Here is a 14,155-nt window from a genome sequence, read left to right as displayed (position 1 = left end):
CGGGGGGGCCCGGGAGCCCCGTGCTGGCCGCTCCCTCGGCGTCTCCACCGGGCCGCGGGCACCGAGCTCTCTCCGAAGCCTGCGCGTACCTGAGCAGAGCGTGTGGGGTTTGTAAATGAGAGCTGCAGAGCGCTGGGATTTGCTGGGCCGAGCCGTGTGTCCGACGGGAGCGGGCAGGCTGTCGCTGCAGCCACTCCTCCCGTGTGCATCCGCTCGGCCGTCACGTGAGCCTGGCCGCGGGGCACGGCTGGGCAGCCGGCGCTGAGCTCTCGGCGGAGGAGCGCGGAGGTTTTTGGTGCCGTGGGGTTTTCAGCCCCGGACCGAGGCGCTGTGCGCGGCGTTTGCCCGCCGGCCCTTGGCTCCCCGCTCGGGGCGAGCTGGCGCAGTGTGGTTTGTCACCTGCCGTGTGCCGGAGCAATGGTCGGTCGGGGCTTTGCTCGCCCCAGGAGGTGCTCCGGCAGGCAGGCGCAGCGCCGGGGCGCCTGTTTGACGCGTGAGGCTGTCGCGGGCTGCTAAAACACCCGAGGAGGCCTTTTGGGGAGGTGTGGGGTGCCGGGCAGCTCTCCTGAAGGTCGCTTCCGGAGGGGAGCAGCGCGGGGCCGCGCCGTCAGCGCAGGGCGTTTCTCCTTTCCTTCGCCCTCGTGCCTGAGGGCAGCCCCTGGGGGAGCGCAGGTTTCCCGGGGGGGTGTTTCGGGAGGCCTCCCTGCTTGGCCGCGCGTGTGGCAAGGGTGAGGAGAGCGCCGTGCCCAGCACGCGGCGCCCGCGGCAGGCGTTACGCCTGCGGGGTCTGGTTCTCCAGCTGCGGCCCCGTCCCTGGAGACCTGGCCTCGGCAGCTGCCGAGCTGAAAGCTCCGGGCTTCCCCTGGCTCCCTGGGAAAGCGGGGCGCAGGCTCTCGGCTCCAGCACGCAGGGCAGAGGGACCGGCCCGCTGTGCCGCGCGCGGGGAGCTGCTTCCTCGCGGGGAGCCTGCGTCGTGGTGACCACGGGCTGCGGCGCCTCGGTTCCCAGTTCCCCGGGGAACTGGGGCTCTGCCTGGGGTCCTTCCCCCCCCATCCCCGGCCGCGTTCGATCCAAGCGCCTCGGTTGCTTTTCTCTCCGTGCCCGCGCTTTGGGCAAGTGGCGAACGATAAAAATCTGCCGGCGAGAGCCGTAGCAGAGGTCAGCCAGCTCCTGCGCCCCGGGCGGCTCTGCTGTCACCGCACAGTCGCGCTTTGTGCACGGGGGCTGCCAGCTTGGAAACCGCGGTGGTGGCGGGTTTTGTTGGTTGTTTTTTTTTTTTTTTTTTTTTTTTGCTCTTAAAACCCCCCCCCAGGCAGTGGTGTGGGGTTGTCCACGAGCGATGTGCCGGGGAGGAAGGGCAGCAAGCTTCCTTCGTGCTTAAGGCACCGGTCAGCGCCTGCCTCAGAGCACCTTGAAAGCAGCCTCCCGGCGGGTTTGGAATCAAGGACAAAAGAGGGCAAATAGTTGCCGAAAACTGTCTGTTTCTCTGAGCTCCTTTCTGAAGAGGAACGTTGCGGGTTGTCGGGGGCCCTGCAGGCTTCTTAAAATGCAAAACAAAGCACCCAGCCCAACTTCCTGGCTGTCGCTAGCGCTCTCAAGAGGCTCCGTTTAGCCGGGCGATAAGGGAACCGCTCCTCGCCGCCCAGCAGCTCCTGGCCCTGCCCGTGCCCCGCTGCTGCCCGCGCCGGCGGCAGGAGGGAGGCAGCGGGGCCAGCCCGAGCCCGGCGGAGCAGCAGGGGAGGTGTCTGCAGGCCAGCCCCTCGGCCGCTCGCTTGGCGGGCGCTGCTGAGGCTGTCGGCAGCGGGGAGAGAGCGGGCTGGACTGGGCAGGGTGCTTGTGGAGGGGGGGCGGGCGAGCCGGGGACTCGGGAGGAGGAGGGGGCCGGATCCCTGCTCCCCGGGACTCGGGGGGGAGATGGGGTCCCTGCTCTAGGAAAGGGGTTTGGGTGGAACCACCCCGCAGAGGAGCGGAGCGCTGAAGCCTGCGGTAGGAAGCAGTGGGAGGGCTGGGGGGGGGAACGTGGCCGTTGGGCTCCTCTCCTCCCAGCTGCGTGCGGCCGAGCTGCGGCACGATGCCCGGAAGGACGGAGGTGAGCGGGGCGCTCGTGTCCGTGGGAGGGGGGTCCTGTCCTCCAAGGGCCGCTGAGGGCTCCCCGCACTGCGAGGACGCATCTCTGGCTGCTCGTGTGGCGCTGGAGCACCCCGCGGGCTGAGCCAGGGTGCGGGAGCAGAGCGGAGGACACCTCGCGCTGCCTGGTGCCGCTGAGCTCCAGCGGGACCCGAGCTGCCGCGCCGCTTCTGGTCGTGCTGTGCGGGTTGTGCAGGTGTTCACGGGGCAAACGAAGAAAGGGGGAGATGGCTCTGCGGGTCCTTTACCCTGTCCTGAGGAGACGAAGGCTTGTGCAGGCTGACTGTTTGTTTGGGAGTCTTCTCTCCGCTGTAAACTTGCCGGATGGTCTCGGTTAAGATCAGCGCTGCGGTGGCTGTCTCTGAGGTCCGGGCTCGCCTCTGCCTCGTGGGGGGGAAGACGTTGCTCGCTCTCCCTCTGCAGTGCAGCTCAGCCTCGCTATTAGACATCAGAGAATCCACGTGGGAGAGAGCGACGGGAAGCCGGGCGCTATCGGTTCCGCTGCCTGTGCGGCTCTCCTCGCTCCTCATGTCAGCCTCCCCACGTGTGCGTGGCTGGAGGCGTTTGACGGGAGTGCTGTCAGCCCGGGGGCGTGAGTGGGTGGCGTGCGATTGCGGCGGAGGCGTCCTTGCCTCCACTGCCAGCGAACTCGGCTCCGCCGGGCCTGCGAGCGGGGAGGGAGCTCCTCTCCCCCCGGCTCCGCGGCGGAGAAGCACCTCGCCCTGCCGCACCTGCTGACGTCCGGGTGTCCCGCGTCCCCCGGGGTTTGTTGGGGGGGGGGGGGGGGTTTGTAGGGTGGGGATGCTCCTGCGGGGCCCCGCTGCAGGCTGGAGGCTCCTTGGCGCTCGGTGCCGGTTTCTTCCCACTTGTTTTGCAGTCGCTGGGGAGGGGAGAGGAGGATCTGGGGCGTTTTCCTCTCCCCGGACCTGGGGGAGAGGCTGGGGAGAACGCGGATGCGAGCTGTCGGCCTGGTGGGTGTCGGGGAGAGGATGGGGGAGAGCGTCTGTCCAGCGGGAGTCGTGCTCGCGGCGCCGGAACCCCCCCGGCTAATCCTGTGGCAGACCTGACCTATATATGGGGCCGGGGAGGCGGCTCGTCTGCAGCAGCAGATGGTGCCGTAGAGAGCCCGGGCTCGGGCCGGCTTCCATTCTGCCGACCTCTGGCTCCGGTGAGGGCGAGGGCGAGGACGGGCCTCCCGCTGGCTGCGAGGCAGCCGAGTTTGTCCTGCGCGGCCCCTTGGGACGGGAGCCGGGCACGTGCAGCCCCCGCAGCTAGGGAGCTTCCGCCGGTCTTGGTGGCTGGGGCGAGGGTCAAGATCAGCTGAGGAGAGCGGGTGGATGGACGCAGGACCCCTCGTCCTGGCCCAGAAGCACCGCTGGCCCCGCTGTAGCATTGGAGGGGTGTCCCTTGGGCTCCTCCAGCCTTCTGCCCACGCAAAGATGCTGTCGCGCTGGTGGTTGGCGGTCACCGGCGGCCGTCGTGCGGTGGCAGAGCCCTGGGGCAGCGTGGCGTGTTGGTGGCGGTGCGCGCAGCTCTGTCCCCAAGCCAGCAGGGCAGCTGTGGGCCGAGCCACTTCCACACGCCGCGTCCTGGTGGGGGCTGGACGCCTGGAGCCCCGTCCCTGCAGGGGCTGGCTGGGCAGGCACGGGGCTGTGTGGCCGGACGCGGCTCTGCCGCAGGAACCGTCCGGCCCGTTTGGGCACGGAGCACAGGCATCGCCTCACCGGAGAGCCACGTTCCGTCGACGGCTTCTCCCACCGCCGTCCCAAGGACGTCGAGAGCTGCCGGCCACAGGGGAGCTGGCGCTGCCGGAGCGCGTCGGGAGGGAGCGTCCGCGGATATCGGCCCGCGGCCTCTGCCCGCAGCCGGTGCCTCGCTGCTTGTGCTGTGCCCAGGACCACGCCGTGTCCTGGCAGCCTGGGGAAGGTGCGGCGCTGCCTCTGCCAGCAGACAGGGGCGAGTTCAGAGCGCGGGGCGCCATTTGCCTCCTCTTCCCTCTGGTCCCCAGCTCTGGAAGCAGAGAGGCTGTGGCAGAGCGGACCTCGAGCGGCGGCTGTTAGGGCCGGGCTGACGGTTCCGCCCTTTGGCTCTCCCCTCCTGGGGTGCTGCCCCGCGGCCCCCGCCGGGGGGATGGAAGCGGCTGGCTGTCGGAGCTGTGGCAGAGGGAGTTTTGCCCCGCAGTGCTCCGTGCCCCGGGGGATCCGTGAGGCTGCCGCGGTTCCTCTCGCGCTGGTGTGCCCGGGTTTGGGGCGAGGAGGTGAGAGCGGGCGAACCGCCCTTGGGGACGCGACGGGGCTGAGCGTGAGTGCTTCTGGCGCTGGTGAGCCCGCAGAACCGTTAAACCATCGCCACCCGCCCGAGGTTCCCTTTAAAGGGGGTGATGCTGCAAATTAATTCGCTCCCCGTTCGGTCGGTAGCGCTCCAGAGCCCGGCTCCCGGGGGCGGGCCGCTTACAAGGCGTTACAGCGGGGCTGGCTGCGCCCCGACCGGGCCTGGTCACCGGGGGGGCGGCACCCGGCCTCCAGCAGGGCTCGGGGGGGGGGGCGTCGGGGGCCTCCTGCGGGCGCCGCGCTGCTGCTGGGGGCCGCGTGCCCCCGGCGGGCCGCGTGGGCGGGGAGGCGGCGGGGGGCAGCCCGGTGCCCCGGGGGCAGGGCCGCGGCCCGGTTCCGCGGCTCCCGTGGGGCCGGCCCGGGCCCGGGCCCCGTTGCTAGGGGCCCCCCCCCCTCCTTGGATACCGTTGCTAGGACACCGCCCCCCCTCCCTCCCTCCCTCCCTCCCTCCCTCCCCCGGCGGGGCGGGCCCGCCGCTGCCCCGCGTGGCGGCCCGGCCCCGCGCCTCCAAGATGGCCGCGGAGCGTGACACGCCTGGTCACGTGGGCCGCGCGCGCGCGCGCCTCCCTCTCCCCCCTCCCCTCCCCTCCCGCCCGCTCCCCCCTCCCTCCCCCTCCCCCCTCCCCTCCCGCCAGCCGCGCGCGCGCCCCCGCGCCCTCCGCGTGCCGCGTCCCGGCCCGGTGCGTGCCGCCGCCGGTTCTTAAAGGGGCAGGCGCCCCCCGCCGCCGCCGCCCCCCCCCCCCCCCCGCCACCGCCACCGCCACCGCCACCGCCGCGCACAACAAAAGAGGCACCGGAAACGGCGGCGGGGAGGGGGCCGGCCCGGCGGGGGGCGGGAGGGAGGCGGGAGGGGACGGCAGGGGAGGGACGGGACGGCAGGGGAGGGGAGGGAGGACCGGGAGGGGAACCGGAGGGGGTTTGGGGGGGGGGGGGCCAGGCCCGGGCCCCGGTTGTCGGCGAACAAAGAGCGGCGGGAGGGGGCGGGGGCGCCGCAGCGGCTCCCGGAGCGGCGGTGCAGGTAGGTCCGGAAGGGCCGGGGGGGGGCAACCGGGAGCGGGGCGGGCGCCGCCCCCCATCCCCCCCCCTCCCCCCCCCCATCCCCCCGCCGCCCCTCCCCTCCTTCCCCCGGTACCCTCCCGGTACCGGGCCCGGTGGGGGGGGCACCTGCCCCGGGGCGGCGGCGGGGCCCGGCGGCCGCCTTTGTTATTGCTTTTGTTTGGCGCCGAGCACATGGCCCCGCAGCGGCCGCTCTTAAAGCCACAGCTCCGCGCCGCCGGGAGGGCACCGGGCGGTTACCGGAGGGGGGCTCAGCCCCCCCACACCGGGGGTCCCGACCCCCACCGGGGGGCTGCGGGCACGGCCGGGCCCGCGGGGTCAGGCGGCCCCCGGGGGGGTGGGGGGGGCGGGCGCGGCGCTCCGAGCTGCCCCCCGCCACCACCCCCCCGCCGCTCCGGGACCCCCGGGGGCACCGGGAGGAGGTTTGGGGGGGGGGGGGGGCTATGGGGGGGCTGCGGGGTCGCGGCAGCTCCCCGGGAACCGGCGCTGGCCCCGGCAGATGGCAGCGGGCGGGAGCCGTTGGCACGCCGCTAACTTTGTGCCTGCTGCCCGGGGGGCGCGCGCCGTGTCCGGGGGTCCCGGGAGGTTGTACCGGGGGGGCCCGGTGGCACCGAGCCCGGGGCTGCTGCTGCTGCCGCCTCCCCCGGGCTGCCCGGGGGTCACCCAGGGCCTGGGCACCGTGGCGGGGCGGGGGGCACACGCCGGGGGAACCACGGCCACCCACGGCCGGACCCCGCACCCCGGTGGGCGGCACGGGGCGAGCCGAGCGGCCGAGCCGTGTGCGGGGCTGGCACCCGGAGGGGACCCCCCCAGGCTCCCCCCGGGTGCCGCTGTCCTCGCCGAGGCCTGAGCCCACGCGGGGAGTTTGTGCCCGGTCCCGTGGAGCAGGGCTGGGTGGGCCTGCATGGGCACCGGGGGGGGAGGAGGGGGGGGAGGAGGAGGAGGAGGAGGAGGAGGAGGAGGAGGAGGAGGCAGCCTGCAGCGAGCTGGGTTTGGGGGCACGGTGTCGAGGCTGGGGCTGCTCCCCGCTGCCCGGCGGAGGCAGGGGGGTGCTGGCGAGCAGGAGGGTGCTTGGGCTACCTAGGGGAGACCGGTGGCCACCTCGTCCCCCGGGAAGCGGGGCCCACGCGGAGCCTGGGGAACGGCAGCTCCGGGTGCAGACGTCTCTTTGCACGGCGCTCCGTTAGGGCCGGGGGCCGTGCTGTGCTGCGGGGGCTGCGCTGCGTGGCCGCGGTGTGGGGACGCCGGCCAGGCGGGGTGCTGACGGGGCCTGGCCTCGGCACAGCGTCCCCGTGAGCCCCGTACCCGCGCGGGTGCCGGTGGCACGCAGCCACGGGGGAAGGCTGCCTGCCCTCGCGCCCGCAGTTCCCCGCTCCAGCCACGCGCGCCCCGCTCGCGGCACGCTGCCGGCCCCGTCCCGAGCACGGCTCCCCCTCAGCGGGCAGCGGGGAGCCCCTGTGCCCGGCCTGAGCCTCGGCCAGCGCCGCCGGGGCAGGGACGGGAACGCCAGCGGCGTGGTGGCCTGAGCCCAGAGTAGGGCGCGCAGGAGCCCGCGGGACCCAGCAGCCCCTCGAGCAGCCCCACTGCGCCACGGACGCGCTGGAAAGCCCGGGCTGCCCTCAGCCAGCGCGCAGCCCCCGACCCCACCGCAGCCCCGAGGGCCTTCGCCGCTTGCTTCGCCCTGTGCCAAAAACACGTGCTTGCTTCTCTCACCCCGTGTCCGGGTCTTGCGTTGGGGGGGCGGAGGGGCAGAGGCGGGGTCAGCGGGCGTCCGGCCCCAGCAGAACCCCCCCCCCCGGCGCGTCCTGGGGCACGGCTGCTGCCCGGGGCCGGCTCCGCGCCTCTCCTCCCTTCCCTCTCCCACAGCAGGGAGGGGATTTGGGGCTCGCGGCCGGGCTCCAGCCCCGTGCCACCCCGGGGGTTCGGGGGCCGTGACCCGCTGTCCTTCCCGCAGGATCCAAGGTGCCGGTGTCTCGCCCTGCCCGGAGCCTGAGGTCCCGCGCGCCCATCCGCCTCCCGACGTCACCAATGCGACCATGGGAACTGGCAGTGAATAGGCGGCCTCCCTCTGCCCCCTTTAACCAGCGCCGGTTCTCAGGGGGACCCTGCGGCAGCCCCGACCACCTCCGGCGAAGGTACGGGGCGCAGGGCGGCGCGCCCGCCTCCGGGGATGCGCCAGGGCGGCCGCCGGCACCCGGCGGGCTCGGGGGGCGGCTCACGGTGGGGGAGCGCGGCCGGTGGGCGCGGCCGGTCGGGGCACGGGGGGGTCCCTTTCGCGCAGAGGACGCAGGCCGCGCGCACGGGGCGAGCGGAGGAGCTGGAGCTGGGCGGCAGGACGAGGAACCCAGCCCTGAGCGTCCCCCCCTGGAGCCGGGCAGGGGCCGCGCTCCCCCTGGCCCGGGGGTCACTCCTGCTCTGTTTCTCTCCCGCCGTGGCCCCGCAGCCCCCCTGCCAGACGTCAGTGGGGACGACGCGACCGCCCTCTGGCAACCCTGCTGGGCCAGGATGAGACCCAGCTGCACCCTGCCTTCCCCCAGCAGCCGCACATCCCTGTAGATGAGCCCCGCGCCTACGCTCTCCCCAGCACACCGCCACGAATGCTGCACCCGGCCGCTCACCCGCCCCACCAGAACCCATTCATGGTGGATCTGCACGACCAGGTAGGTGCCGCCGCCGTGCCGAGGGCGACCTCGTGCCTCGTCGGGGGCCCCGGGCTGGCGCCCAGGGGGACGGGGGTCCCGAGATGTGCCCCTGGGTCCCCTCCGGCCGGTTGCAGCCCCGAGGCTGCTGGTGCTCTGCTCTCTGAGCGTGTAAATCCCAGGGCCCTGCCAGCCTGGGGGCTGCCCAGGGTGGTCCCTGTCCCTCAGGGTGGGGGCAGTCCCCTCGCACGGTTGTTGTCACTGCTGCCACACATCATCCAGGGGGGTGCTGCGGGGTCGGAGCCCGTGCCAGGCTGACCGCTGGGTGCAAAGCGGGCTCCAAAACCCACGTGGAGCCCAGCCCCTGCTCAGCACCGCTCTGGGTGTGCCGGTGGGACGGTGACGTGCTCGTGTCCCAGCACCGGGTGCTCAGCGCCCTGCTGCCGCCCTGCTGGGACGGGGCCAGCCGAGCTGGGGCCGTGCCCTCTGACTGCGCCCTCGGTGCCTCGTCCCCAGGTGCACCAGGGACCCGTCCCTCTCTCCTACACGGTCACCACCGTCACGACGCAAGGCTTCCCCATCCACGCCGGCCAGCACATCCCTGGGTGCAGCGCCCAGCAGCTCCCAGCATGCTCAGTGATGTTCAGCGGACAGCACTACCCGCTCTGCTGCCTCCCGCCCCCGGTGAGTGCGGGGACACCGGCGGGGACGTCTGGGGACAGCCTGGGCCGTGGGTGCCCAAGCCCATAGGATTGCAAGGGCCGGGGGCGCGGGGGCTGCTTGAGGCCCTGGGGAGGGGGCAGAAGTTCGTGCCCGCGCTGGGTTTGACCCACGTTTCTCTCCCCGCCCCGCAGCTGATCCAGGCATGCGCCATGCAACAGCTCCCCGTCTCCTACCAGACGTTCCCCCCCCTCATCTCCAGCGACCATTACATCCTGCACCCGCCCCCGCCGCCAGTGCCCCCCCACCAGCCGCCCCACATGGCGCCCCTGGGGCAGTTCGTACCTCTCCAAGCCCAGCACCCGCGCATGGTGAGTCGGGGCGGGGGCTGGGGGGGCGTCTGCGCCGCGTGGCCGCAGTGGCACGGGGCCCCGAGGCAAGCTGGTGTGGGGTCTCCTCTCTCTGCACCCCCCGTGGGTGTGAGCGGGGCGGGATGCCCGGGCCGCCTACGCCCCGCTAGCACCGGCGGATGAACTTTGGCCCCCCCTGATTCTCCCCCAGCCTAACCGTTTCCTCCACAGCCTCTGCAGAGGATAGACAATGACGTGGACCTGCGAGGGGAGCAGCACCCCATCGCCGGCTTCACGTACCCCCCGTCCCACCACGCCCCCACGCTCTCCCCCTCCGTGCCGCTGCATTACCTCCCCCACGACCCGCTGCACCAAGAGCTGCCCTTCGGCGTGGTAAGTCCTCGCCACGGCGCGGGGCCGGGGGGACGCGGCGGGGTTGGGGGGGCCGTGCTGCACGGCCCTGAGCGCCCCCCCGTCTCCCCGCAGCCATATCCCCACATGATGCCCCGGCGGCTGAACACCCAGCGGTACCGGCTGCAGCAGGCGCTGCCCCCCCCGCCGCCCCCTCCGCCGCCCCCCCCGTACTACCCGGGCTTCCTGCCCTATTTCCTGTGAGTACCGGGGGGACGTGGGACGCGTGGGGCAGGGGTGATTCGGTGCCTCTGCCCCCCCCCCGGGACACCAGGGCGGAGGTTGGGGCTCGCAGCCCGCTCCCCCTGCACCGGGAGGGCACCCGCACCGACCGCCCCGTTCTCCCCCCGCAGCTCCATGCTTCCCGTGTCGCCGACGGCCGTGGGGCCCACGATCAGCCTGGACCTGGACGTGGATGACGTGGAGATGGAGAACTACGAGGTGCGTCGGCTCTGCCGCCCCGCGGGGTGACCCCGTGGGTTTTCGGGGTGGCTCCGCCGGGGCTGAGCCGTGCGCGTCTCCCCGCAGGCGTTACTGAACCTGGCCGAGCGGCTGGGGGAGGCCAAGCCGCGGGGACTCACCAAAGCAGACATCGAGCACCTCCCGTCCTACCGCTTCAACCCCGAGAGCCACCAGTCCGAGCAGACCCTGTGAGCGGGCCCGGGGGGCCGGTCGGGGGGTCGGGGTGTCGGGGTCTGGGGGGAAGCGGGGCCGCAGCGGGGCCTGGCTCTGACGGCTGCCTGCCTCCCCCAGGTGCGTCGTGTGCTTCAGCGACTTCGAGGCCCGGCAGCTTCTCCGCGTCCTGCCCTGCAACCACGAGTTCCACGCCAAGTGTGTCGACAAATGGTTAAAGGTACCTCCCGGGGGATTTCGGGGTGCTGTGGGCGGCCTTGGCGCCATGCGGTGCAGAGCACCGTGTGCTGCGGATGCCACCAGCCCCCGGCAGGGCGTCGGGTGCCGCGGGGCCTTGGGTGCCACGGGGCCCCTGCTCACCCCCGTCTCTCCTTGCCCTCGCAGGCGAACCGCACGTGCCCCATCTGCCGGGCGGACGCGTCGGAGGTGCAGCGGGAGGCGGACTGAGGCTGGCGGGCGCTGTGCCGCGCAATTCGCTAGAGGACGAGGACGTCGGGCCAGGGGCGGGGGCCGCTGCCCGCTGCCAGGGCCTGACCGTGCGCTTACCCCCCCTCCCCAAAGCCTCTCCTCGGATGTGGTGAGCATTGAGCAGCCCGGGCTCCCGGCCAGCCCTCCTCCTCCGCCGTGGCTCGGACTCGGCCGGACGCCTGCCCGCCGCGCTCCCGGGGCCCCGAATCGTGTAGTGCCGGTGGCGGGCGGCGCGTGGCCGCGTCCTCCGCACTCCAAAGACGCTGTCGTTGCTCCATCACTTTCCAGGTCTTTGTACTCTGCTAGAGAACTTTTTTTTTTTTTTCCGTTTTTCACTTTCTTTTTTTTTTTTAGATTTTTTTTTTCACCCTTCCGTTTCCTTTCCTTTTCCGTTGCGTTTTTGGTTTCGTGGCCGCTCGACCCGGCGGCACGCGGCTCCTCCCCTCGGCGTTGCTCGCGGAGGACGCGGGGAGGAGAGAGGAGGGGGCGCCGCGGGTTGGGTGCCGGCGGCCCCCCGGGGGACAGCCGGAGGAGCCGGCCGGCGCGGTGCGGCCGTGGCGGGACACCAGCAACCCGGGGCGATGCCGGGGCACCAGCGCCTGCGCCCCGCTTCCCCCGGGGCGCCCAGGAGGGCAGTGCCGGCTGCTCGGTGTCCTTCCCAGGTGGGAGGATGGTGCTGGCGCGGCCCCAGCCCCTCTCCCCGTTCATTCCCTCCTGGGGCCGGGGCTCGTGGTGCCCGGCGAGGCAGCCAAGCCCAGCAGGGAGCCCCGTGGCCGTGGGGCAGCCCCCCCGTTTTGCCTCCTGGCCCCGCACGCCGGGTTCCCGCTGTCGTAACCCGAATGAGCCCCGAGCGCCCCCGTCCTGCTGGCTGGACGGCGCAGCGCGGGGCCGGCGGGGGGGTTTTTATCCGTGACCTCGCGGCGCGTTTTCCCCTCGGGACCGCGGCGCCCGTTCAGCGCTGCCCCCGGCCCCTCGCCGCGGCGCTGCGGGGACGCTGTGCGCGGGGACGCGTCCCGCCGGGGCCGGGGGAGCGGGTGCCGGCCGTCGGGGCGGCGGCGGGCGGCGTGGCCGAAGTTGTTTTGCATGATTAATTAGCGAGGGGGGGGGGGTGACGGGAGGGGGGGGAGGAGAGGAGCGCCCTCCCCGCGTCGCCGACGCCTGGGAGCCTCCGTGCGCGGCCGCCAGCCCTATGTAAATGTTCACAAATATGCATGCATGTCTGACCAGCTTGGAACGTGGTCTTGGCTACTACGTCTAGCCGGCTGTGGGGTGAGGGGGGTGGGGAGAGGGGTTTTTGTGCTCAGCTGATACTGCCATGCACTGTACTGCACATGTCCGCAACGCCGCAGCAGGACCGTGAGGCTTTCAGGGCCGTTCCCCGCGGGGCCTGCGCCCCTTCCAGGCGGGAGGCGGCGGCGGCGGCCGGGGGTGGCGGCGGCGTGTGCAAGGGGCCGCTCCCCGCGGGGCGGGGGGCAGGCGGCGGCGGGGCTGGGCCCCGGGGGGGCGGCGGTGGCGGCGGTGGGGCGAGGCGTGAGGAGAGGGACCGCGCCCAGCAGGTGGCCGGGCGGGACGGAGCCCCCCGCGCCGCCACGCCATTGGTCCGGAGGGGCGTGCCAGTCACGGGGCTGCTGAGGTACGGCCGCTCCCGATTGGCTGGGGGGGGGGGGGGGGGGGGGGCGCTGCCGGTGGGCTCCCCTCTCCGCCTGCCTCTCCCCGCCGCCTCACGGCACCGGGTCGAGGCCCGGGGTGGGGGGAGCTCCGCCACCAGCTCCGCCACGCCGCGGGCGCTGGCACCGCTGGGCTCGGTGCCCCCTGGGCAGGACCCCGGCCCCCTCCCCGTGCCCCTCGCTCAGTGACAGATAACCAAAGGAGTCCCCGTGCCGCGCGGCGGCCTCGCGCCCCGGAGACGCCCCCCACCCCCCACCCCCCCACCTCCCCTCCCGCCCTCGCGGTGCCCAGGGAGCCAGGAAAGCCTTACGGTCCTTTGACGGCGACTCGAAAGCTCACAGCTCGTGTGCTGCAGAATTTATTCCAATGAGCAGCTAAAAAGTATCATTTAAAAAAAATACAAAAAAGACAAAAAAAACATACTTAAAAAAAAATTAAAAAACAATTATTTAGGGTGTTTGTGATTGCTGACTGCGCTGTAGATACCACTGTTTACCAATGATTTCCTGTGGTGGGATAGTGGACTGTTTACTGTTCTATTATACCAGTCCCCGGGCCCTCCAGCGGGAGCGCCGCGCCACACCGCGGCTCCCCGGAAGGTGCTAGGACGTGTGTTCTGTGTTAGAAAGTTTTTATATATATATATATATATATATATAAATATATATATATAATTTTTTTTGCTCTGTTACTTGCACATTTTACAGTTACCTCATTTTTCCCATGTATGTATTTGAAAAAAGGCTAATATATAGAAAAAAAGGTTCTTAAAGCTCTAAAAGTGTTTGTTTTTTTTCCATTCCATTGGAATCATATTGGTTTTGTAGCATTTAACATAACTAGTATGTTGTATTATATATATGTGTATTATACTGATTGAAATTTTTAACAGATTTGTACTTTTTTTAAAATGAAAGTTGCTAGTTCTGCTTGACCAAGTAGTGCAATCATTATTTTTTTTAATGTTGTGGCTGATTTTGAGAGGGATATTCACTAATAAATGTATGATGTATACCAAGGTGCTGTGCCCCGGCTCTTGTCTTGGCGCGGGCCGGGGGGGGTGGAGGTGTCCCCAGGTCCCCCTTGTCCCCAGCTCAGCAGGGCCGGCGGAGAGGGAGAGGAGCTCCGGCACCCCAGGGTTGCTGCTCCCAAGGGCTCTGTGGCCAGAAAGGGAACAGCTTTTCCTCCGGGAGGAAGGTGGGGGGGGGCATCTCCCTGATGAAGAAGAGGGTGCGCAGGGTGCTGGAGGCACCAGCAGAGGGGGCTGCCTTAGGACAGCTTGCACCGTTAGAATCCTAGAATAGGCCAAGTCGGAAGGGACCCAGAAGGATCATCAGGTTCAACCCTTCAGCAGTGTGAGCAGGAAGGGGGGGGTGAAGGGGCCCCTTCTCCCCCCAGTGTTCCATGCAGACACGGGCGCTGTACTTCAGCGAAAAACCACAGCCACCTGTCCCAAAAGGTGACTGGGAGGTAGGGGTAGGGAAGGAACAGCCTCCTGTCACTTTCCCCTTCGCAGCTCCACTAACAGAAGGCTTCTTGGGGAGCAGCAATTTGTACCCACCCTTTACACCACATCTTGGGTGTCCTTTTCCACCTTTGCTCAGGGACAACCCTCCTGGATCAAGGTAAAGGATAGGAGCTCTCTCTTCCACCCAACCTCAGCCCACAACACTCATGCCCCACACACGCAGGGCAGCAGCAATCCCAGCCCTCCTTCCCCCTGCTGTACACACTGTGCGTGTCTTACTCTAGCAGCTCAGCCATCACAAAACAATTAAGTGAAAGAGCTGGCCTCAAACCAGGCCAGAAGTTG

The 14,155-nt window shown here is 70.6% G+C and overlaps 1 protein-coding gene across 4 annotated transcripts; it reads left to right on the top strand.

The window, feature by feature from the left end:
* Window positions 1–5,088: 5,088 nt before the first annotated feature.
* On the top strand, window positions 5,089–13,360 carry RNF44 (ring finger protein 44). Of its 4 annotated transcripts, none has more exons than XM_040573811.1 (11): window positions 5,089–5,137; window positions 7,468–7,648; window positions 7,957–8,173; window positions 8,669–8,836; window positions 9,007–9,183; window positions 9,394–9,555; window positions 9,649–9,773; window positions 9,927–10,014; window positions 10,102–10,223; window positions 10,327–10,426; window positions 10,591–13,360. In XM_040573811.1, the coding sequence occupies exons 2-11, from the start codon at window positions 7,542–7,544 to the stop codon at window positions 10,651–10,653; spliced, it is 1,329 nt and encodes a 442-aa protein (XP_040429745.1). In that variant the 5' UTR covers window positions 5,089–5,137; window positions 7,468–7,541; the 3' UTR covers window positions 10,654–13,360. The 4 variants fall into 4 exon arrangements, with proteins under 4 accessions (XP_040429745.1, XP_040429744.1, XP_040429747.1 ...); XM_040573810.1 differs by lacking the exon at window positions 5,089–5,137 and adding an exon at window positions 5,314–5,475; XM_040573813.1 differs by lacking the exon at window positions 5,089–5,137 and having other exon boundaries at window positions 7,030–7,648; window positions 8,054–8,173.
* Window positions 13,361–14,155: the final 795 nt, after the last annotated feature.

The sequence above is a fragment of the Cygnus olor genome, chromosome 14 (genome assembly GCF_009769625.2).
Source record: "Cygnus olor isolate bCygOlo1 chromosome 14, bCygOlo1.pri.v2, whole genome shotgun sequence".
Taxonomy (NCBI): Eukaryota; Metazoa; Chordata; class Aves; order Anseriformes; family Anatidae; genus Cygnus; species Cygnus olor.
The sequence above is the reverse complement of the archived record's forward strand: the minus strand, read 5'-3'. Positions and strand labels throughout refer to the sequence as shown.

Coding starts and splice junctions, on each gene's coding strand:
- RNF44 (XM_040573811.1), top strand. CDS start 7,542: ATGCGACCATGGGAACTGGCAGTGAATAGGCGGCCTCCCTCTGCCCCC. Junction 8,174..8,668: donor TGGTGGATCTGCACGACCAG/GTAGGTGCCGCC, acceptor CCTCGTCCCCAG/GTGCACCAGGGACCCGTCCC. Junction 9,774..9,926: donor GGCTTCCTGCCCTATTTCCT/GTGAGTACCGGG, acceptor CTCCCCCCGCAG/CTCCATGCTTCCCGTGTCGC.